We start from the raw sequence: 23,141 nt of genomic DNA on the forward strand, positions 1-23,141 counted from the left end.
GATCTTGTCTTGGTCTTGAAATACTCATGCTTGCCATCCAAAGTGTCCACATATTCACCAAAAACCTTTAGCTTAGCACTGGATACTGCAATAGCAGTCTCTGATTCCAACTGCTCCTTTTGAGCTTTCAGCTATACTTCTTCAAGCTCGATTTCTTGTTTCTTCTTTAAAGATGCTGCCTTGGCTAATAGAGCTGCGTGTTCTGCTTCTTCTAGCACACGTGCCGAAATTGTGGAGCTTTTAGAAGAAACTATTGAGTCATTTCCAGTTACGGAGCGATATTCACTTGTGTTTTTGCTCCGTGGAACTGATAGTAATGATATGCTGTCTCCTGGATCAACATCATCTTCATCTTTCTTATCTTCACTTGTATCTTCACATACTTCTGTGATAAACTTTTCCATGGGCTTTTCTGACTCTATATGGCCATAGGCGCCCTGGCTGGGTGCCAGCACCGCCGCTCTCCCGCCAACACTGCACTTTCCTGCTCGACGTGTTCTCACGCAGCTTCGTGCCTTTGTGCTGCCTTGTACTGTAGCTGACTTTGCCATGTCGTCTGCCTTCTTGTTTCCTCAGTGCACAACGAGTTGCAAAAGGCTTCAAAACTCTCAGAGTTATTCAATTAAATAACCTTTGCAGATCCGTTCCTAAAATATGCACTGTCTTGGCTTGGCAAAGCGAATACAGCTCACAGTTATGTTTATGTAACTAGCAGGCTTCAGTAACTCATTAACGTTTGCTTGTCTTTCACTCTTGGTAACAATCTTCTCTCGTACAAACTTAATGGTACCTTCTTCTTAGACACGAACTTGTTGCCTCCTTGTTGGTGAGACGTGAAGAACGTTCTCTCTTCTTTCTTGCATGGCTTTCTTCCACGTGAGTAGAAGTCTTTTACTTGAGTAGGTTTCTTCCACGTGAGTAGAAGTCTTTTACTTGAGTAGGTTTCTTCCACGTGAGTAGGAGTCTTTTGACTAATGTAGGCGTAGCTTATTTGTACCAGAAAATAAGCTACGCCTTACCTTTGTGGGAGCAAAAAGTCTGACGCATGTTTGAGGTGTCTTAAATCAAACTGTTTCTTTATTTCTTAGTTGCACAAAAACGAGCTTATTCCAAAGTTATATCTTCGCCTGTTCACGTACTGTATCACTTCGTCGCACGTACTGTGTCACTTCGTCGCACGTACTGTATCACCCTGTTGCACAATCAAAAGACTATCCACTCGCTCCCCATCGGCTCTTCTCATAGCCCCCCCCCGCCCACGTTTATACTGTAAAAACCGGAAGTGACGTCATGGGTTCAACCAACGGCGCATCTAACCACAGGGGGGTTTCTACACAGTTGGGATATTCCAAATCAAATATAACCAGTCCGTCAACAAATGTATGACGGATGTACATCAAATCTATATACATAAATAATACACTCACTTTCTGTCTTATGGCTCTTACACTTGTCAGGAAGACAAACCACACTTTGAGACTCGCCCCCCCAGAATGAACAATGCAAAGCAAATTGTCAGCTGTACACCCTGTGAGCCGTCTCTTATAATCACACTCACGCTGGTGTATGGGAGGTCAAAAGACGATCCATATTTGATCATATTACATGATTCTGTCTTAATATAAGAACTGCAAAACAATTGTTGGTAGCATCAGCTCATCGCCTGGCAGCCTTCCAGTTCAGTCTGTGGCTCCTCAGCGATTGTGAGATGCAATTTGCATGGACCACGCTTTATAAAAATTCATAATTAAGATTTTTAAATTATATTGTAGAACTTTTCGCTGATCGCTGTACGGGGACGATCCTGATTGGTCAGGTGGAACAGCCATTTGATTGGCTGGGGGATTTAAAGGAAAAGAGGTGGGAGTTTGGTTAATAATGCAGTGGCCGAGAGAAGATTCCAGAAGAAGGGGTGGTGCTGCTGGCGGTGTACGCGGGAAAAATTGCGAACAAAGCCGAGCTTCAGCAACTTTACGCGCATACGCGGGACTCTTCGACACAAGTCAATCTCAAAAATCAACAGAACACGGACACCATCATCTGCACTGGCGACCGCATTTCACGAGCAGCTGAATGCGTTCTCGGTGGGAGCTCCGTGGAACAGACGGCGCTTCCGGCAAGGGATCCTCACCGCTCAGGGTTTTTGATCTCCTCCGTGACGAAGTTGAGCGTGTCCCAGCCCGAGTAGGAGAAGAGCGCCGAGTAGAGCGCCAGGGCCATATTCCCCACATCCCAGTTCGAGCCTTCGAATGACGACTCCAGGTTTTCGGTCTTTCCTGAATGCAGCAGTAGCAATGACATCGGAGCGGTCACCACAACCAACGGTCGCAAAACTCTCGTGGAACGGAACACGATCCAGACGGGAACAAGACTCTTTAATATCCATGCGCAGCTTTCCTGGCTGGGCTGGGCATTAAGCGTTTTATCTTTCAAGCTTTCACCACGCACTGCTGTGAGGATCGTCATTAGAATCTGCATTGAAGATGCCCACATCGAGATGTCGCCCATGGTATTACGATCAACCGCGAAAAAGCGCACATCACCGAGCCTTGTCGACGATTGAGAGCGCATACGTATTTATGTTGAACTTGGTTCACACTGCACGTAGCCGTGCGCGCTAATCGTGAGCGGTGTGACTTCTTACCTTTGCCGAGAAAGACAATGCCGGCGATGATGACGGCGATGAGCGCAATGACCTTGGCGTAGGTGGAGAGGTCCTGCACGCGGATGCCATGCTTCACGTACGCACAGTTCACAAACGTCAGCAGGCCTGTACCACGGGAGGGGCGGGGGGGGGGGAGATATGCACTCGCTACCATCAAACACTTCACTGCCCACGGCAGTCATCGTGACAATCACGACCGGAATTACAACTCTTGTAACGCCACTCCGCAGCCATCCCACTGCGCTCGTTCGCTCGCTCGCTCTCGGAGAGGTAAAACGACTCGGAGTAAACGAGCAGAAAAGCAACAGCAGCCAAGGTGGGTGGTGAGCCGGCACCATCAATTGCCCAAGATCTGCGGTCCTCTATATATATTAAGACATTATAAGAATGGGAGCGCCAGGAGAAAACCCACTTGTATACAGGGGGAGACATTCCAGCCCTGTAAGGATAGAACATATTGAGATTAGTCCACATGTTGTACCGCGTTGGCGCGCGAGAACCGAGCTGCCGATGGCATCTGACGAAGCTGGATGGCATCTCCATCAAAACGTCCGACAAAACTCTCCAGATTTTGCTTGGACTTATCACCATAACCGGTTTTGCTGATAAACCAAATCAATTGGGACATTCGTTCGTGACAACTCAAATCGACTGGCCCCACCGTTGGGTGGTGGAGGTTATTGTTTACAACATTATACCTACGCGACAATCTAACCCAACAGAAACAAGAGGATATTTGCCCTTCTCATTCCCTTGCCCAATCCGTGTTCTTGTATGGGAGAATTATCTTGTGGGTAACCAGATAAATGGGCAATCCTGCAATGCCTTGCTCATTCCACTGCTGCCGGATGAGGCCACCACTTGAGAAACCTCTGGAGAGCCTCCTCCATATCATATTTCGGTCTCCTCTTCCACGCTGACCAATTATCTTGGAAGGTGTGGGTGTACCCACACTTTACCCCACCACACAAAACCTGCTGAAAGACGAACTGTGGTTGTCCCCGTGTACACTGCTGGGTGGACAGAGGCGTTGGGGCCGGGTGTTTTACAGGTGGATGCACCGTGTCCACTCCAAAGTCTGAGTGCAGCGCAATCAGTCACCAAAGCTTACCACTGCACTCAAACACGGAGTTATTGAAAGTGCGTGCGGTCAGAACGTGTCACAAACACGTGTTAACATTCCACGCTTCCCCTGGAACCAATAGAATACTATATCATACTCAAGCATATGATTAACCAGTGACATTTTATAAATGTTTCACGTGTTTTTCTCCTCTTCTAGATTTGAAGCTTTCGTGACTGCAAGGATCCATACTCTTTGGTTCTATTCGGTAAAGTCAAAGAGTATGGATCCTTGCAGTCACGAAAGCTTAAAATCTAGAATTGATAACCTCTACGGGGAGGGCTTTCACCTATCTGTTAGAGCTTTCAACAGACAATGGGACAAGAAGTCAAAGCTCATCGAGACGCTGACCTTCCTCAAAAGATGCCGCGACAACAAGCTTAAAGGACGCGACCTGGGCTTGGCTGTCTTCACTCCAACGCTGTCCTCTGGACAGTCCGGTCCCTTCACCTGATGAAGGCCACTTGTGTTGTGGCCGAAACGTCGTGATTTTTGTTATTTTATTTTTACCTACGTGACTTTACCGAATAGAACCAAAGATTATGTTTTTCTCCTCTTAATTATTCGACCAGCGGCGTTCTGTACGAGTTGTAAATGATTTGGTAAGAAGAGTGTGGCTATCTCTCGAGTGTGCCGCGCACCGTGCCTGTAACAATTCACAGTGAACACAATCTCATCTCGAGATCCGTGGAATGTAATGACACAGCTCAGCTTCCTGTTATCAGCAGGCTGGAAGCTTCTCCCACCAGAGATGAAGTTGCGGACCCTGCGGTGGGTAAGAGACTTTGTGGAAAAAAGTAGTTGCCTTGGAATCATGTTTAAATGATCCGATGGGTGAAACAACATTTACCAAGGTACAGGGGTGACCAAAAGTAATTGAGATTACTTCAAAGACATAATTGATTCATAATTGGTTTCTTTCGGGTTTGATCGTGGTGTAAAAATGTGTGTCGTAAACTCTTCTCCACCCGTGATTCAAACGTGCCAAATGTATTACTGCTTCACAACCACCACCAGAGAGAGGAATCTCACAACGGGCAACGACGTTTCGCTGGAGATGACGTCCAGCGACCTCGGGTTGTGAACAGGAGCTCAGGTTGCGCGTGCTGCGTGATCCCGGTCCTTAAGTGGATGCCATGACGTCATCGGCACAGTCATGCGCGGTGGTCTAGATCCATAGTGAGTTGTTTAGTTGTGGTTGAAGGGTTAGGGGAGTGCAAAAAGGTGGTGTGAAAATAACCTCACCTGGATTACGGTAAGGTGCATTGTATTAGTAATGAAGCTGCAATTGTAATGCTACTGTGATTATCGTGAAGTGTTAACTTAGTGAATTCATATTCTTGGTTCTTTCGGTAAAGTCACGTTGAAGGGAAACAATAAAATATATTGTTTATATTGTTTTATATATATTTTATTGTTTCCCTTCAACGTGACTTTACCGAAAGAACCAAGAATATGAATCACTGCAGTCACGAAAGCTTTAAATCAAAATTTAGTCAATTCATGTTAATAAATAACCTCACCTGAATTACGGTAAGGTGCATTGTATTAGTAATGAAGCTGGAATTGGAATGCTACTTTGATCATCGTGAAGTGTTAATTTAGTGAATTCATGTTACGGGGCACGTTGAGGAATTTGTAATGGAAAGAGATTGTTGGTGTTTTAGTTTGTTACATTATAAAAAAAATTGATTACGTCTAAATGGCAAGAGTTAGTCATTATGAATGTAGTTAAGCACGATTGTACTAGGGCCCATCGTGCGAATTGAACACGTGAATACCTCCAATCACGGGCATGTGATAGTGGCGGTTGTAGTGGTGGTAGTGGAGATGGTGGTGGTAACAACAATGATGAATTGGAATCATCCGGATGAGTGCTCGTTGAGGCTATTCAAACAGCGATTTACAGACAGCGATTTACAGACAGCTATTTACAGACAGGTGAAAGGAAGTGATTTTGGTTGATGAAGCGGGTAGACATGGGGGCGGGCTACTCTTTATGAACACTAGAAGCACAATACAGCGCATTCTTGTACTACCAAAAAACTCCCGTGATCGACGTGGGGCATGAGGAAGACATCATCCAGCAGTGGATTGACTGAGGGCGATAACTGAACGTTGTCCCTGCTCTATGTCTGCATTCCCAACACCGAACCATGGCCGAGTTATTCAGCTGCTCCCGCGTTAATCTGCAGGGGCAAGGGGGGCAAAGGTCAAGTTGAATCACTTCAGCACCTTTACAATGTTCTGCACCTGAAGCGTTTATCTAAAGACCTTTTGATTCCTGAACCCAATAATGGTTAATGAGTAGGGTAGTGTACATGCCACACAGTGGCGTGCGGAGGAACCACAGACAAGGGGGAAGGCAGCCAGGCGGTGAGGAAGAGCCAAAAAATTGCCCAAGCTCTGCGGTCCCCGATATATTGAGATTTTTTTTCAGTCAATTAATGAGTGTGTGTACATTTGGGATGAAACCCTAGCACCTGGAGAAAACCCACGCGTGTGAGGGGGCAACACTCTATCCCACACACATAGACCAGGTGGAGTCTATTTTCCTGTACTGCCTTCTCTTGGTGAGCTAGGGTACGGCACCTCGACAGCCATGGGTAGGGAGTTTCACAACAACCCTCGCTGCTGTCTCCACAGTGCTGGATTACAGGCAGCTACATGCGTAGCCAAAACAAGCCCTGCTGCAACATCGAGATAATTATTTGTTTTTGCCGACACAGCGCCCTGTATGCCGGAGGGGCCAACCATAGCCAACAGCGTCAGAAGCGCATCAGACAGCGCGCCGACTCACAAATGCAGGCGGCGGCGATGAGCCTAGAGGCGGCGTATGGCGGCTCGCAAGTGGAGAAGATCGGCTGCACCAGGTAGTTGGCGAACGTGATGGCGATGACGGCCTGGCTCGTGGGTTCAATGATCAGCAGGGACGTCCACAGGCGGATGAAGGCCGGGAACTTGCCGAAGGCCTCCAGGATGTAGGCGTAACTGGCGCCCGACTTGGTGATGGTGGTGCCGAGCTCGGCGTAGCACAGGGCCCCGAACACGGAGAAGATCCCGCCCAGCGCCCAGACGACGAGCGACAGGCCATAGGAGGCGCTGTACATCAAGACCCCCTTGGGCGAGACGAAGATTCCCGAGCCGATCATGTTCCCCACAATGAGGCACACGCCGCTAACGAGCGAGATCTCCTTTTTCAGCTGCATAGAGTCCTGGGCCTCCTGGGCGGGGACGTCGCCGTTTGTGGACCCCGTCGCCTCGCCAGTGCCCCCCCCCCCATTGGTGTGCTGCTCCGAGGAGGGGGTGACGGTGTAGCGGCCTTTATCCTTCCCCATCGCTGCAGCGGCGCTTTCTGCGGACAAACACAAATGCACACACACGCATTACGACTAGAATGAGTAACAAGAATAATAAACACATTTTGTACCGCGCGCATAGATCGCGAATCTGACGCAATGTTCGTTCGAGACCTCAGAAGTGCCGAGCAAGAGCTCAAAGTCCCTCATACGCCAAGTTCAACAGGTGAGCACCTGAGAGCCAGGTGAGAACCTTGAGCTGCTGAAGGCAGATGGTGCTTGGATGCAGTGAATGAGTGGTGCTAGAGTTCCGGGCGATGTGTGTACGCACAGTATTTGCAACGCTCTTGGAGGGCTCGCATCAGTAAATGACAAGAGAACCCATTACAACAGAACAAATGAAGCAGGCTGGAAATGAATCGAGCTAACAAATCTCTCTCTCCCAACAACAATAATAATAATACAACCACTTGTAACGAGCACACTTTTCTCAAGCCGGAGGGAATCTTTGTTGGATTACGAACACAAGAGGTGTAGGCGAGGCATGGCAGCGGCTGTCGACGCAATGCACCCCAGTGTCTCAATCACTATCACACGCAAAGATAAAGAACCCCCGTATAGCCTTAACATACGATCGGGGAAAGTGCTGGCAGTTATGATAGTGAACACTAATGAAAGCCAGCATGGCACACGAGGGAGTGGGTGGCCAGCATCAAGCCCGGCCGCATGTATCTCCCCAGTAGCAATGTTTACACACTGGGTACTCATTTGAGGCTAAGTCGACCTAGGGCATGTCCAGGACCAGTTAAGGTATTTGTCACTGGCGTTGTTTGTGAGCTGGAATCGAACTTGGGCCGGCTGTGTTTGTAGCGCCACGGGCTAACTTCTACGCCACCGCTCCCCTACCGAAGGCAAAGATCCCCCGTACAGCTTCTGATAGATCGTCTGGGCAATTTTACAAAAAGCCACAGAGAAGACAGGCGTTTGTCTATCAGCCAAGTAACAAGTCAAACCGCCCCCCACCCTGGTAACTAGATCCCACCGCCTAAGTGTGATCTGCAGCACCGTGACCGGGCCCTGCTCGGCAGGTTCCAAAACGGCCACGGGTCCCACTGCGTGCAGCAGCCGCCGCTCAGGCGGGGCTCGCCGCTCAGGCGGGGCTCGCCGCTCAGGCGGGGCTCGCCGCTCAGGCGGGGCTCGCCGCTCAGGCGGGGCTCGCCGCTCAGGCGGGGCTCGCCGCTCAGGCGGGGCTCGCCGCTCAGGCGGGGCTCGCCGCTCAATGCCTAGAGCCCCGGTGGTGCCAGACACACGACCAAGATGGTGACGAACACCGCCATGGGACCGCGTCCAACAATGAAGCCGGGCTGCGTGTGCTGCGTGCTGCTGCTGCTGCTGCCTGGCTCTGCGCATGCAGACACAAGCTAAATACATACAATGGAAACGTGAAATTGCACCAATGAACATCATTAAGGATAAAATAAAATATTTTCGCAAGAAAACGTAAGATTTGAGATGCTCAGAGTCCGGGTACACTGATACACTGAACTCTTATCAGTTGCTTCACCAGTTTAGGATTCTCAATCAATGTGCTTCGCCTAAAGGGCATGAACACCACCGCCCCCTCCCCTCTTTTGGCTGTTCCATCAGCGGTTCTGCCAAGCAGGGAATAACACCGAGAGACGGATTCTATACTATTCTTGCGCGTGATGGCAGAAACACGTTCAAGAGCTAAACGCCAATCTCACGGCAAGAGGGCTCCAGCAGAGAGATTTTGTGTGGATTTGCAACACCTTTTCTGTTGAAGGAGCGCATATGCATTGGTTTACTACGTGGCCCATGGTGTCAATTGTGACGGAGATAACGGTCCACAATGGACAGTCAGTGGACCCTCACATGATTTTAAAATAAGGACATCAATAACAAAAGATGATAATCCCAGAATCTCAAGAATCTCCCTCACCACACAAACCCTTTTGGACCCATGCGCTTCAACTTCAACCGTGCAACTTTAGCCCTGGTGATGATGACGAAAGCTTGGAAAGCTGAATGGAGCTCACAAGAAGTCACAAACACCTGTTCCTTGTGAAAGACCCAATGATGCATCATAACAGCAGCGACGCACCACTCCGCTACTCCTGACGCAATCATCTGGCTCATCAACCACCTCAATGTAAAATGACAGCCATTGCTCTACATCAACATCATATGATGGTTACGTGAAAACCATTAAGAGTCCCAACAGAGTCGTACGCTGGCAGTGTGAACCCATTGATCATTACCCAGTACTCCGCTGTGAACCGCAATGGAACAACAGCGTCGCACGCAGAGAGTATTCTCACCTCTGTGGACAGAAGCGGTGAGTGCAGCAGCCTCTGTCACCACCTGCATGCGCAGTGTGGCCTCACACAGTCCCGAGGTTCCCCCCCCCCCCCGCCGTGAGCAGAGTCCACGCCTCCCAGGGGAAAGAGCCCCAGGAGCCGTGTCGCTGGGACAAACCAACTGGGCCACTGGTGCGGGACGGAGCATTAGGGTGATTTGAATTGCAATAGTTAACTAGTGCGGAGCTGGACAGCGGTAGAAATAAAGGTTTTACAAAATAACATTTCCATATTCTTAATGTATTTATTTTCCTGCTTTTTTTTCGTTTTAATCTTTCCATGACCGAGTGTGCTGCATTAGTTGACGTGGTGCCATTCTCCCAGGTCGGGAATTTGCTGTCTCACGTCACTGCAGGAGTGACCACACACGGGTTTGTGTGTGGTGTGTGCAGCTTGCACTCCTGCTGAAGCCCTCTCGTCGTGGCCAGCAGCAGACCTCCACATTGGCATCGAGCTCCTGAATTTTTTGCTGCTGCTGCAATCATGCACACGACTAGAATATAATTTGTTTTGTGAGCAGCGGCGAGATTACCTTCAGAATCCCACCGGCGCGCACGAGGCGTCCTGCCAAGCCTTATAATCTGCCGAGGAATCTTGTATACAACTATCCCTGCACGAAACTCACTCGACACGAAGTGGTGGAGGTGATTCTTGCGGAGCGGTTTCTTGTCGTTGTTGCCCAAGGGAGCTGCGGTGTGAGTCTAAAGCAGTGGCGCGACACTGCACACACAACTAATGGTCAAGAAGTTCATCGTGTACTCTTTACAGAGGACATCGTACTCGGCCAGGCCACGCAACATCCAAGGGTGCAGCCCGCCAGGTTAACCTGTACATTTTTTATCCTTAGAAATGTTTCGGGTTTGTTTGCTCAAGTGTGAAATTGCTAATAATGCGAATTTCAAACGGCGTATTCACATCGACGTTCTGCAGTCCCCAATATGTTCTAGGCATCGCGCTGCTTGCGAGTCTCTACCCGCACGTGGGCCGGCAGTCTGCTCTGTCTGCCCCGACAGACGTCCGCAGCTCGTTGGCGTTTTGTTTGGTAAACGAGGCGAGGCAGCCCAGGCTGACACCCAAGTAGGGTGTGGCGCTGCGTTTGTGAGGCCTCAGTGCTACGCAAGGCACTTGGGTACCTGGAGCGGGGGCCCAGCGGAAGTCTGTAATTCGGGGCGCACTCGTGAACAAAAAGCCAGGCACAAAAACAATCACCTGTTCAGCATAAAGTTGATAAAGTGCATGTTAATAACAGTTTTATACCAGATAAAGTAATTTTGAAATGCTAGATGCCAGGAATAGGGCACTTCTGAAGTCCATTGGTACTAAGGTTTAACCATGGGCAATTACATTTATTGGTGTGTTTTCTCATCCATAAGTGTTTTTACTGTTAACTATCAGTTCTAAATTCCATCACAGTTGAGTCATTTTGCAGACTCAGATTTAGTTAATGAAAATAAGAAAATGTTTTACCCTTTCTGTCAATGAAACAGGTGTTAGGATATTGAGATTAAACTGTGGCGGAACACAGCTGGGACATAGATCCTAAGGGCACGGAGATTACACCGACGAGAAGATTACCACCTAACTTCATCAGATCTCGAAAGCTAAGCAGACTTGAGTCCGGTTAGTACAAAGATGGGAAACCTCCACCAGGGCTGGCTGGGCGTTGTAGGCGAGGAGGCTGCCACAAGGTGGCAGCACCGAGTGTGGCCCCTCAAGAGCCTGGGCCTGGGCTTTCTCTGGGTTCCTGCCACAAGGAGCCAAACGCTTCATCATGAATGGTACCGGCCAAACATCTCAATGCAGGACCCCCTCCTATGATGGAGTCTTGAGCCACATTGAGGCCTTCCTGAATACATAATTGGCAATGTTATATTTCTGACATTATTACAATTTTTGACCCCCCCCCCCTTCGTCACACGACGTCACAAAGTCAGACCCCCCCCTCAAATATGACGTCACAAAGCTCTGCCCCCCCCCCCCCAAAAAAACACATACTTCAAATCGCTTTAAACTATTGTCATTGTGGTGCGTAATTAATGTAGCGCTGCACTCTGATGTTGTAGGAGAAAACATTTATTAAAAAGTCTATTTCATTAAGTAGAACGTGTTGTCTATACTTATTTAAAGTTGCGCATTTTGATGTGACGTTACATTTCTCAAACCCCCCCCCTCGTCACACATCGTCACAAATGTCTGACCCCCCCCCCCCCAGGTGCGTGACGTCATTTATGGACGGCCCCTAAGAGGTCCCGCCGTCACTGCGCTGTCTGCCTGTGGTGTGAACACACACACGAGACTGCGTTTCATTCATTGCATCACCCACTGACTTGTGTTTAATTCAATATGCAAACAACACAAATCAAACTGCAGTGTCTCTGTATGGGAAACCTGCACTCACGTGGCATGGCAGCTGTAATAGAATCATCTACGTGACGCCGTTTGGCTCCGCCGTTTTCATTGCATTAGCGTGGGGACTGGTGGGAAGCAGTGGCGCTGTGGTTAACGGCGTGTGCTATGAACCTGGCTACAAAAATTTAATTCCCAACCACGGCTAACGTCAGTGGAGAGCGATATCAGAATCAGTCCTACCCCCCACCGCCCACATCGACCAGTGCGGTGAAGTATGATCGAACGTCCCCCTTGTAACCGCCACGGCGGGAGGAGGCCTTCCTCCAGCAGCGGATTTACAAAGTGCTGAAAATTATTATTACATGACATTTACCTATTTGTACGCTCTTTTTCATAAAGCGTCGGCTAAAATACTTTACCACTTGCTGTTAATAACCGCTGTGCTAGAGCGTGATTATACACTGTAAAAGCTTTCTTTAGCGTTTCCAGAGTTACTGTTGTGGAATGGTGTAATTTAAATTGCTAGAAATTTGTTTTAAGCACTGTAATGCGATCACATTACACACTCATCACATTACCCATAAACTTGCAGGAACGACCTGGGGCGCCTCGGATGATGTTCTGCGAACCGTCGCCCTCTCACCGGTCTACTCAGTGGCAGAGTCACTGCGCTCCAACCTGGTCCTGGAGCTCCTCTACAAACCTTCCAGATGCATCATTAAATAACGCAATGAGCATCACAACCAGAACCCTGAGACCGACACCAATCCCCTGGCTCCCTGTTCTGGCGAACATCCTGCTATAATATATCCACAGAGACATGCAAACTGCAAATAAGTTTACGCGTTCTCTTGCCAGTCGAGTTATAAGATCAAGACATCACCGTGGCCAAAGCCAGCAACACCACAACGCCACGCTCCACTCTGCGCTAGATGCTGCTGCTGCTGCTGCACAGTGGTGAGGAAGCGCAGGAACCTCCACGATCTGCCCTGAGGGCAGCGTCCCACAATCTGCCCTTAGATCTCTACCTTGGTTGCTGGGCTCGTGAAGGATAAAATATATATATAATATTCGAGTCCAGTGATGCATCGCTCCCCCAGGGTACAGCAGAGTGGCTGTGACATTTGAAATATGTCAAGGTCAAGAGGTAATTATTTTTAAAATAGGGTTGGAGTAAAACTTCGCAGATATTAGGTAACAAAGCTTTTTAACTTTTATGAACTTAATGGACGAATGCATATTAAGAGTAAAACAACATCAATCTGGGGTAAGCAACAAATGAGACCAGGAACAATCTCGGCGCAAAGGGCGCACACTCGTCATGAAGCAGTGTCAGTGCCACGCACAGCCTCTCTGTTTGCGCACCACTGCCAACACGATTCCTGAAATAGCCTCTCCACAGAGCTCCATGGGTGCTGCATTGCGCTGTGAGCGCGAGGATCTGCGCGGTGCTGGACGGGACGCGTTTGCGCTCGTTGGCAGTTACCAATGTGCGTGGCCCTACATGTGCCGCGGATGGGTGAGGGGTCAGGAGAGGCGGGTGTGTGGCTCATGTTGGAGCACTGAGCCAACACGGCTGAGATCCTGGGTTCCAATCCCAGGTTTCAGCCCCACCCTCGATTAAACTCGGTTCGCAAGAGCCGAGTATTGGCCAGATACAAATGACTGAACAATAATACATTAAATTTGAAACTAGATGTATCACCTACATTCACTAGATTCCGGTTCTAAGTGCTAAAACTGCGATAATTATCTGAAAGGTGGCCATGTAGAGAAGTGTGCCCCCTACTTTGTGTGTTAATCAAAGGTCACTTGAAGGAATCTTGGAAGCAGTTTTGTGGTCTCCTTCTGCAAACTGCTCTCTAATGCCGGGTGATGCGCTGTTTTGCGCGAGTTCCGAAAGGAATTTTCTTCAGAGGCCCCATTCATGAGCAGAAGTATTTTCTCATGCAAAATCCCCCGCATGCCAATCAGCACCTGGGGAGCAGTGCCAATGGGAATCGAGGATGCACGCTGATGTCACCAGACTCGCCCCTCGCGACAGACTGACCTGACCAATCAGGCTCCGTCCGTCTTACACACAGACAAATATCCCCCGTATCGCCTTAACAGACTGTTGAGGCAGGGGCTGTTAGCGAGCACTGATGAAAGCCGGCCACACGTAAATTACAAAAAAGTACCGAATTTTTAGGAAAATGGCCATTGTTTCACCAAAACAGTGGCGGAATGACAATGAGAAAATGGCTAATAAAAAATATTCCCCATCATCTCAGGCCATGACATCAACCAATATAACAATAGCTGCACATACATCACTTTGATGGTAACGACGCGAGTAACTACAGAAAACTCTCAGCCCTCTCGCTGTGCTAATTATCACACCTCGACATTGGCATCGAGCTACTGAACAGATGCTATCATACACAAGAGTAGAAGAGAATGGTAACTATACGAGAATGGTAACTAGAAGTGAATGGTAACTCTAATGCACTATGGGGCAGTGCTCACGGTCAGCAACTGCCCAAGCTAAGGTCCGGCCTCCACTGTCTGTGGTTGAACCCTTCCCTGCTCTCCACCACCAAACCACCAGATACGAGAGTCTATACGGTGAAACCTTTCTCCATTCGCCCAACACCAACTGTGAACCGCGAGTTCCACTCGACCGCTTTCAGGCTGCGTCGCAATAGTGTCAGCAGGCTTTGGGGAAGATGAAACCACAACAGCGGACGTGCGAGCGCGTGCGTGTGAATACGCAAAGGGTGTTACACGGCGAGCTGGAATCTTTGTTAATGGGTAAAATAATAACCAACACAACCGCGTGACCTCTTGTGCGTAAACCTATAGGGTCTCTGGTGAAGTCACAGCCCTGCCGGAGTCCACGTTACTCCACCCTACTCCATTATCTGCGTCCTCCATCGCGAGGGAGCGCCTCTTGGCCACGTGACGACGCGTTGGCCCGCAGGGCCCAGCGTGCCGAGGGGCATTGCAAACCCGTGACGGCATCGCATGGCCGGCTACAAAATCGTTGATATCAACGTCATGAACACCGCGTCAATAGCGCAGTGAAGTACAGCGAGAGACCTACCATCCGCGCTGGCGCCATCCGTGACTCTAATCAGTGAAAATGAGTATCGTGGCATCATCTAACTTGTATCTGCTGCGCTCGAGAGCAACAGCAATAATTTTACATTGGGATGAGTCAGAAGTAGCGGAGTGGTGAATCATCGCTGTGATGATGCCTCCTCCTTCGTGTTTGTGAGTCGCTCTATGTTCCATGGTCAGTTGTGGGTGGTGACCACAGTCTCTGCATACTGACCGGAGAGTTTTCAATTTTCCATCTGTGTACTGAGTATCTGCATCAACTGCTGCCGCTGCCGTGTTTGTGTGGACGCAGTTTACTATCCATGCCGATTCACGTTATTCACGTCGATTCGCACGTGACCGTAGACAAGCAGGTGCAGTCGTAAGAAGCCTGGATGTGATCGTGGGTGACACCTGCGCCCTCACACGAACACGCACGCCAATCCACCGTCTTTTGACTTTCGCATTCCCATCGCCTATGTGGCGTGGTTCAGGACAGCAATATCTCAAGTCTACATCTTCTACGGAATTTTAAACACCCTGTGATGATTTCATCGGGCGTGGAGGTTTAAAAATGGTCCTTATCCCCCATTTTTATTTACATCAAACATCAAGCACGGTGTTTTTTTCACCCTTATTTTCTGTGCCAAAAAAACTGAAATGCGACATCCACGACCGCCCTGATCTACGACTGTCAACGTCACGAAAAACAAACTCCGTGACCCCAAACAGAGCCCAAAATATAACTATCACCTCGAGGCGGGATACAACTCTGACGAAAATAAATGTATCCTCATTGTCCACGGTTTCCTCAAATAGGTTAACGAAATCAGTTTTTCGGTATCTTTTGAAGTCCGGTGGGTCTGCTCTTCCAGTGTTTCCATTCAGGAGAGAATCAACTCCCCGACAGCTCAAATCAAACCGTGTCCCTCCAGGAGCACTGGTTGGTGTCTTAGTGAGTGACCGATGGTCATTGACGTCGTGCCCTGCTGATGCGGCCGCTGTTCGCAACCGGGCGTTCAACAACTCTGTGATGGCACGGAACCCGTCACGGATGGCCGATTTCCACCTACAACTCATTCGTCAAACCCACAACTCATTCGTCAAACCCACAACTCATTCGTCAAACCCACAACTCATTCGTCAAACCCACAACTCATTTCTTCAGAATCGTTACGTGAACACGGTTAGCCTCTATGCGAGTTGCACGCGTTGTTTTTTTTTACATGACATGGATTTCCCCGAACCATTTTAAAAGCTAATTATAAACGGCACTAATTTCAATTTGAAAAGTGAAGTGAAATTCCAGTGTGCGAGTTGGGAACGTGCATTCACTTCCCTGTACTGGAGTCCCGGACGGAGCGGTCAGAGGACACCACGGAGGAAGTTAACCCCGGGCTGCGCTGCGGGGGTGGCTACGCACCCCGGCGTGGGAACAGGTTCGGCCACACATCACGCACAACAACAGAGGCGACCTGTGTGTGTCTGTGTGTGTGTTTGTGTGTCTGTGTTTTAATGTGTGTTTTTGCCTCAATGCAGCCGCGCCTCGACGCGTCGTGACTGAGCAATCACGAGCAGGAGGATGAGAGGCACAGCGAGGACTGACGCACAAAGCGCAGAGTCAACAAGAACCAACTTAGCCCCCCCCCCCTTTTCTCTGAGACCCCCCTCCCTCCCTCAGAGTACCCCCCTCTTAATCAGAGTATCCCCCTCTCAGAGTACCCCCCCCCCTCTCACTCAGAGTGCCCCCCTCTGATTCCAATACACGAGTACCCCTGCCCGTGCACAGCACCCACGCATGGTTGCGGGTGATATCATCAGCTGGGCGGAATGGAGACGGCGCTGGCGAGAAACGGGCACAGCGAGGGATGGGGAGAGAGACGAAGAGAGACGGGGAGGGGATACAGGAAGAGAGCGAGGGATGGGAGAGAGACGGGGAGAGACGGAGAGACAACTACGGGGAGAGAGACGGAGAGACGGGGAGAGAGACGGAGAGACAACTACGGGGAGAGAGCGAGAGACGGGGAGAGAGACGGAGAGACGGGGAGAGAGACGGAGAGACAATTACGGGGAGACAGAGAGACAAATACGGGGAGAGAGACGACAACAAGAGACGGGGAGAGAGACGAGAACAAGAGACGGGGAGAGAGACGGAGAGAGAGACGGGGAGACAGAGAGACGGAGAGACGGGGAGAGAGACGGAGAGAGAGACGGAGAGAGAGACGGGGAGAGAGACAAATATGGGGAGAGAGACGGAGAGAGAGACAAATATGGAGAGAGAGACGGGGAGAGAGACGGGGAGAGAGACGAGAACGAGAGACGGGGAGAGAGACGGAGAGAGAGACGGAGAGAGAGACAAATATGGGGAGAGAGAGGGAGAGAGAGACAAATACGGGGAGAGAGACGGAGAGAGACGGGGAGAGAGACGAGAACGAGAGACGGGGAGAGAGACGGAGAGAGAGACGGGGAGAGAGACGAGAGACGAGGAGAGCGACGGAGAGACAAATACGGGGAGAGAGCGAGAGACAGGACGAGAGCGAGAGACGGAAGAGAGACGAGAACAAGAGGCGGGGAGAGAACGACACCTCGTCTCTGATGAGGTCCGTGCTGCTGGTCGAGGCTGGAGCGCGCGAGGAGCTCTGCCCTCCTCACCTCTTCCAAACCTCCTTCTCACCTCCTCTTCACCACCCGACCGCCTCTTCTTCCACACTGTTTCCTCCTTGCCGCAACGCGTACCGCTGCAACCCAGGAACCGGCACAGAGGGGGCGGAGAGGGAGGGGAGGAGTATGGGGAGGGGGAGGGAGGAGTATGGGGAGGGGGTGGGAGGAGTATGGGGAGGGGTGGGAGGAGTATGGGGAGGGGTGGGAGGAGTATGGGGGGGAGGGGGGAGGGAGGAGTATGGGGAGGGGAGGGAGGAGTATGGGGGGAAGGGGGGAGGGAGGAGTATGGGGAGGGGTGGGAGGAGTATGGGGAGGGGGTGGGAGGAGTATGGGGAGGGGGTGGGAGGAGTATGGGGAGGAGGGGGGAGGGAGGAGTATGGGGGGGAGGGGGGAGGGAGGAGTATGGGGAGAAAGGAGGAGGGAGTGTGGGGGGGGTCGTGGGGAGAGGGGAGGGGTGGATGGCTTTATTTTGGTGATTTCGAAAACGTTTTTTAGTTTGGCCATGTTTGTGTTTGTTGTAGTACGGAGTTAGACTGATGGCCTTAATCTTAGTTGTCTTGTGGTTGTTGTTGTTTGACTTGCATCCCACTGGGATTTTTGCACACAGCGTTGGTGTACGGTGCTTTTTCAGGAATATTTTGATGTTTTTTCCTGGATATTCTGTTTGCACAGTCACATAGTTACTTTAAGATGTTTTCTTGTTCATGTTTTTGTTTGTTGCGGTTGCACCCGATTCAAGAGCCGAATGGCTCACAGGGCTATACCAAATAAATGAAACTGAAAACTGAAATGGAGGGAGGGAGCGGCGCTCTTTAATGTCTGGAGTTGAGATGCGGTGTACGAGCGTGCCCGTCGCTGGGGAGCGTCTGGCTCTGAGACGTCACCGCTGCTGTTCCCATCTGGACGCCTGACCCGCCCAGCCGGTTCTGGCAGTTTCACAAATCTCTTTGTGATCCATCAACCCTTGCGGAGATCATAGTCGCACCTCACTACAAACTGCAGTGGACAGTGCATCGCCTATGCTTGCGCAATGATGGGAACGATATCGCCAACAGTTCGATGGCAATGCGGTTCCTCTCCGTTCTGGGGAACGGTCCCAGGAGTGTCCTCTCTGTGAGGAACGGGAGGCCCTGAGAACGAATGTTGAAGGGCCTGGGTTGTACTCCCGTTCCCATCGAGCGGAGTGGAAACTGCCTCTGTTAGTGGTCGCTAAGCAGATGGAGATCTCTTGTGGATGGTCGGTCCATGAGTTAATCTCCTGCTTCACTGATTGTGGAGTAGCTCCGATTGCGTGTGGTGGCTGTTAACGTACGAAAAAGAAGACGGAGATATTATAGATTCACCCTGAGACCCAGTGACTCACATAGAGACCCTTCAGGCTCATACAGAAATCTGTATAAAGGAGGAATTATCAAAGCGATCCACCACTCCCCTACTCCGGATGCAATCATCTGGCTCGACGACATGAATATAAAATTATAACTGTTGCTCTACATCATGAACCATACAAAGCCAAAGGAATACATTGGTGCGACACAAGTGTTGCTATCTTACAATGTGGTAGCGATGTTTGTCCTTGCCCATGGACGAATTGGATGCGGTAACTTCAACAACGACAGTGCCGCTCTGACAAGCCCCACGCGGACAACGTCAATCAGATATAATTGGCCGGGTATAGTTCTGTCTATTATTGGGATACATTCACATTGTGTGCACGAAAATTGCATACTACATGAACGCAACAAATACAAAACAAATAATAATCCAAAACCGAATCTTATCTCTTACCAGCATCTAAATCAAACACTCATTTAAAAATTCGCGTAGGAAAAACTGCAAACCCCCCGAGCGAGATGTGTAGCTTCTGATAAGATGGAGAGGTCTGGCACTCTGGGAGCGATGTCACGGGCAAATGTGCGAGCCAGGCACCCAAATCTGCGGGTGACCCTACCCCTGGGTCCCCTGCGTGGCTCTGCGCTTAATTCGCAATTACTCATTCACACGCACGGGTCGCGTTTGTGAATGAATTATGGATCGAGCGTCTCCTCGTTTGGGCGGCGGACCTGCAAGTTTGGCCCAGTGGGAAGCGAGTTTGCTGCCTTAGTGCGGAGGGACGTGCTTCTCACCCAACGGCCGGCCTATTTAATTATTCCACATTTAACTTCCATGCGAAACAGCATTTATCCCCGATTGTTAGGGACGTCAAATGGAATATCAGTGTCTCACACTCTCTCTCTTCATCTGTTCCCCACACACACGATCACTCGCCCAGCCACCACATTCGGGGCTCCTAAACATCAGCATTGGGGAAACAAAGGCGTCCAGGCGTGCCGGCCTTCATAGGTAACAGCACGTTCCTCAAAATACTGTTAAGGCTACACGGGGGATCTTTGTCTTCTTTGTGTGGAGGATTCGCCGTTCGGGAGGCAAATGAACTTGGATTGGCCCAAAGGGACACTCGGTGCTGCCGGGCCCACTCCAGCACAGGGGCGAACGGTTTGGAAACCACGAAACCAGAAGAGCCGAGCCGGGCAGCCTCGATCCTTGCTTCGCCCGAATCTGAGCGAGCGACCTCTTTACCGAGCGCGGCATATCCTGGCAGGTGCACCCCGTGCGGAGTGAGTGGGCGAACAGGCACCACCCCCACCACCACCGTGACTCGGCCCCCCTGCGGGCGGGAGGCTGAGAGGCGGGGAGGGTTCAGGTTTCCTCCCGCACGGATAATAAACACAACTCAGCATTAATAAAGCGAATGTAGCAGCAGCACCCTACCGAAAAGATACATAAATGGTTACTCCTGGAACAGTGGCGTAGTGTCTCTCGATTCGCGGCGAAACTGGGCGAGTGGGTGACACCACGATGGTGGTGATCGTGGTGGTGGTGGTGATGGTGGTGATGGTGGTCATGGTGATGACCGTGGTAATGGTGATCATGGTGATCCTGATAGTGGTCATCGTGGTGATGGTGGTGATTATGGTGATGGTGACAGAGGTGATCATCGTGATCGTGATGATGGTGATGGGGAGCGGTATTGAAGCGGTTAGCGTGCTGCGCTATGGACCCGAGTTCGATCCCCGCTCACGGCCACCAACACCAGTGACGATTATCCGAACCGGTCCCGGCCCTCCCCAAGGTTGACTCAGCCTCAAAGTAGTACCCTGGTGCGATGTGTAAACATCGCCACTAGGGAGACAAAGGCGGCTGGGCGGGGTGCTGGCCACCCACCCTCTCGTGTGCCGTACCGGCCTTCACAGGCACTCGCTAACAGCACTTGCCCCAACGTTCTGTTCAGGCTATACGGGGGACCTTTGTCTTTTATGGTGGCGGCTCTTGCGAAATCGCGTGCCCGAGTCTGCTGAGCCAGGCACATCTGCAGTACACCTCACACACGTGACCTGTGCTGTACACATTTGCCAATTGTGTTATGCGCACGAAGGAAATGTATCTTAGATTCGTCACGTATTTCATTTTTATCAGCAAAAAAACACACCACTATGCAGCTGGTATTCGTCGAAATATTCCCCATGCTGAAGTACACACACAGCGACACCCCCCACCACCTCCTCACGAAAAGTCTTGAGACACAGCTAGGCTTTCCTGGGTGAACGAGCCCAAGATTAATAACTAAAACCGCTTTGTGTTTCGATCGGATGGAGTGTGCGACGATTCTTTACTGCCCGTGGAGTGGGAGCTCTTGGGCACGGTCATCCCAGTTCAGGGCGTTGTGGTGGAGATGGAGGTGAGTCTCGGACCAGCCCGGATGCTGCTGTGTAACAATAATAATAATGCTTAATGCGGGGTTAATTATTAACGGTAATGGCTTAAAAATGTGCGACTGTGTCACAAAACAGAAGTAGCATACCTGGCAGCGCGTGCACCACGAGGCGTGACAGCAGCAACGTCCTCAAGTCTGCGACGACAGGCCGCCCGTGATCGAGCAGGGCGCTGCTGAGAGGCGACAGGCCGCCCGTGATCGAGCTGGGCGCTGCAGAGAGGCGACGGGCCGCCCGTGATCGAGCTGGGCGCTGCAGAGAGGCGACAGGCCGCCCGCCACTGTCTGGAAGGGCCGCCACGCTCCCACCACAGCCGCCTGCTGGGACGCGCCACACAGCGCGGCGCTCGTCGATTGCTGCAGAGTTCGCGGTTCAGTTCCCGGCGGCCGCCCTGGTTATCAATGCGGTGTAATGACCCTACAACATAGTGCTACACGCCGCCCGCTTCACTCACAGTGAACGTTATAGATCCCGTGACGTCGTTTGCAAGAGCCGTAGGCCGTTGTGTGCCGGCGTCACGGTCCAATTTTCCCACATTCGAAAAATGACAAAACGCAATTCCTCCATAGCGATCACGCAGAGCAACATCGACTCTTGCTGCGAGACGTAGCGGCGCCTTCCTTCGTGCTAGCCTAGAAGAGCGAGATGACGATGGCACAGGCCTCTGCGTGAGCTGCCCTTGTGACTGGGCTCATTGCTCGCCATGGGGGTTTAGCGCAGCGAGAGATCGCGGCGAGTGGCCGTGTTGTTTTGTCTCCACGTCGTCGTCGGCACGAGCAGTAGCCACGTGGCGACACAAGCTGAGAAACGACGCAGTGGGCTCAGGCAAGAGGCGTCACGAGAAGGTACGAAGGGCGATGGCGAAGAACGGTGCCGGAATGGCAGACAAGGGGGGATGGAACGCGTTCGTAGAGGACGAACCCCCCGAGATGGATCGATGTCGTTTTGCTCGTGTGTAGTTAAGCGCTAGGTGGATCGTTACATCGAAGGAATCCTGAGAGACGGTGTCGAATTGAGTCAGGCCTTCATCTAGCAGTGGATTGATGCTGGCGATGGCTGAGATGATACAAGCGGGGAGGCTCGCGGTGCCCGCTGCGCCCTCCTGCTCCCCTCACCCGGGGCGCGCTCCCAGCCCGGGGTCTGCAGTCCCACATGGGTGGCGAGGAGTCGTGAGTTGGTGGCCGAGCCCCAGGAGGAGCTCTCACAACTCTGCTTGTGTCGAGGGCGGCTTGGCCAGCAGCAGCAGCGGCGGCAGTGCCGTGGCGCTCCACAGGCGACCCAAACAACGCGCCTTTCATTCCTCCCTTGAGTCGAGATTTTGCCATGTCGCCAAGAGTCGACAGATCGAGGCGTTACATAACCTGCCTTCATTTGACCACATTTAATTTTTATACGTTGGGAAAGTCTCCCTTTGAGCTCGCTCACGCAAGCCGAACGATCCACTCACATCGCCGTACCATTTGTCGGCCAAGGGGGATGTTTGACCATACTTCACCACACCAGTCAGTGCGGGGTTGGTTAAGGGTTGGTGTGGGGTCTTTACCGGTTCAGATGTCACTCGCCGCTGATGTTCGCCATCGCTGGGGAACGAACTTAGGTGAGCGAGCTCCCTAGCGCCGTGCGTTAACCACTCCACCACCGCTCCCCCCACATGACGACAACAAACGAAACCATCTCGAGACGTAGTGGGGCTGGGGGAGGGGGCAACCACGTGGACATGGGGCGGTGGTGGCCACGCTGCACGTGGCCTGCAACCCAAGTGCTGTGGAGGCAGCGAGGGATGGTGAATCGCAAATGTTGCATGGTCATCGT

General features: G+C 51.1%; 1 protein-coding gene across 6 annotated transcripts in view; it reads right to left on the reverse strand.

Annotated features, from left to right (window-relative positions):
- Nucleotides 1-21,701, reverse strand: part of SLC7A7 (solute carrier family 7 member 7) — a 35,568-nt gene extending 13,867 nt beyond the window's left edge. The window contains exons 1-5 of one of the 6 annotated variants that reach the window (XM_032974864.2): nt 21,419-21,701; nt 17,570-17,633; nt 6,589-7,143; nt 2,645-2,770; nt 2,132-2,276 (exon numbers count right to left, since the gene is read on the reverse strand). In XM_032974864.2, coding sequence (XP_032830755.1) covers nt 2,132-2,276; nt 2,645-2,770; nt 6,589-7,126 — 809 coding nt within the window. In that variant the 5' untranslated portion in view covers nt 7,127-7,143; nt 17,570-17,633; nt 21,419-21,701. Of the gene's footprint in view, nt 1-2,131; nt 2,277-2,644; nt 2,771-6,588; nt 7,144-9,426; nt 9,491-17,480; nt 17,687-21,418 lie in introns of those variants that run through there. The other 5 variants (XM_032974861.2, XM_032974862.2, XM_032974863.2 and 2 more) reach the window with 5 other exon arrangements.
- Nucleotides 21,702-23,141: the final 1,440 nt, after the last annotated feature.

Source organism: Petromyzon marinus, chromosome 54 (genome assembly GCF_048934315.1).
Source record: "Petromyzon marinus isolate PM22_M1 ecotype Great Lakes invasive population chromosome 54, UKy_Petmar_22M1.pri1.0, whole genome shotgun sequence".
Classification (NCBI taxonomy): Eukaryota; Metazoa; Chordata; class Hyperoartia; order Petromyzontiformes; family Petromyzontidae; genus Petromyzon; species Petromyzon marinus.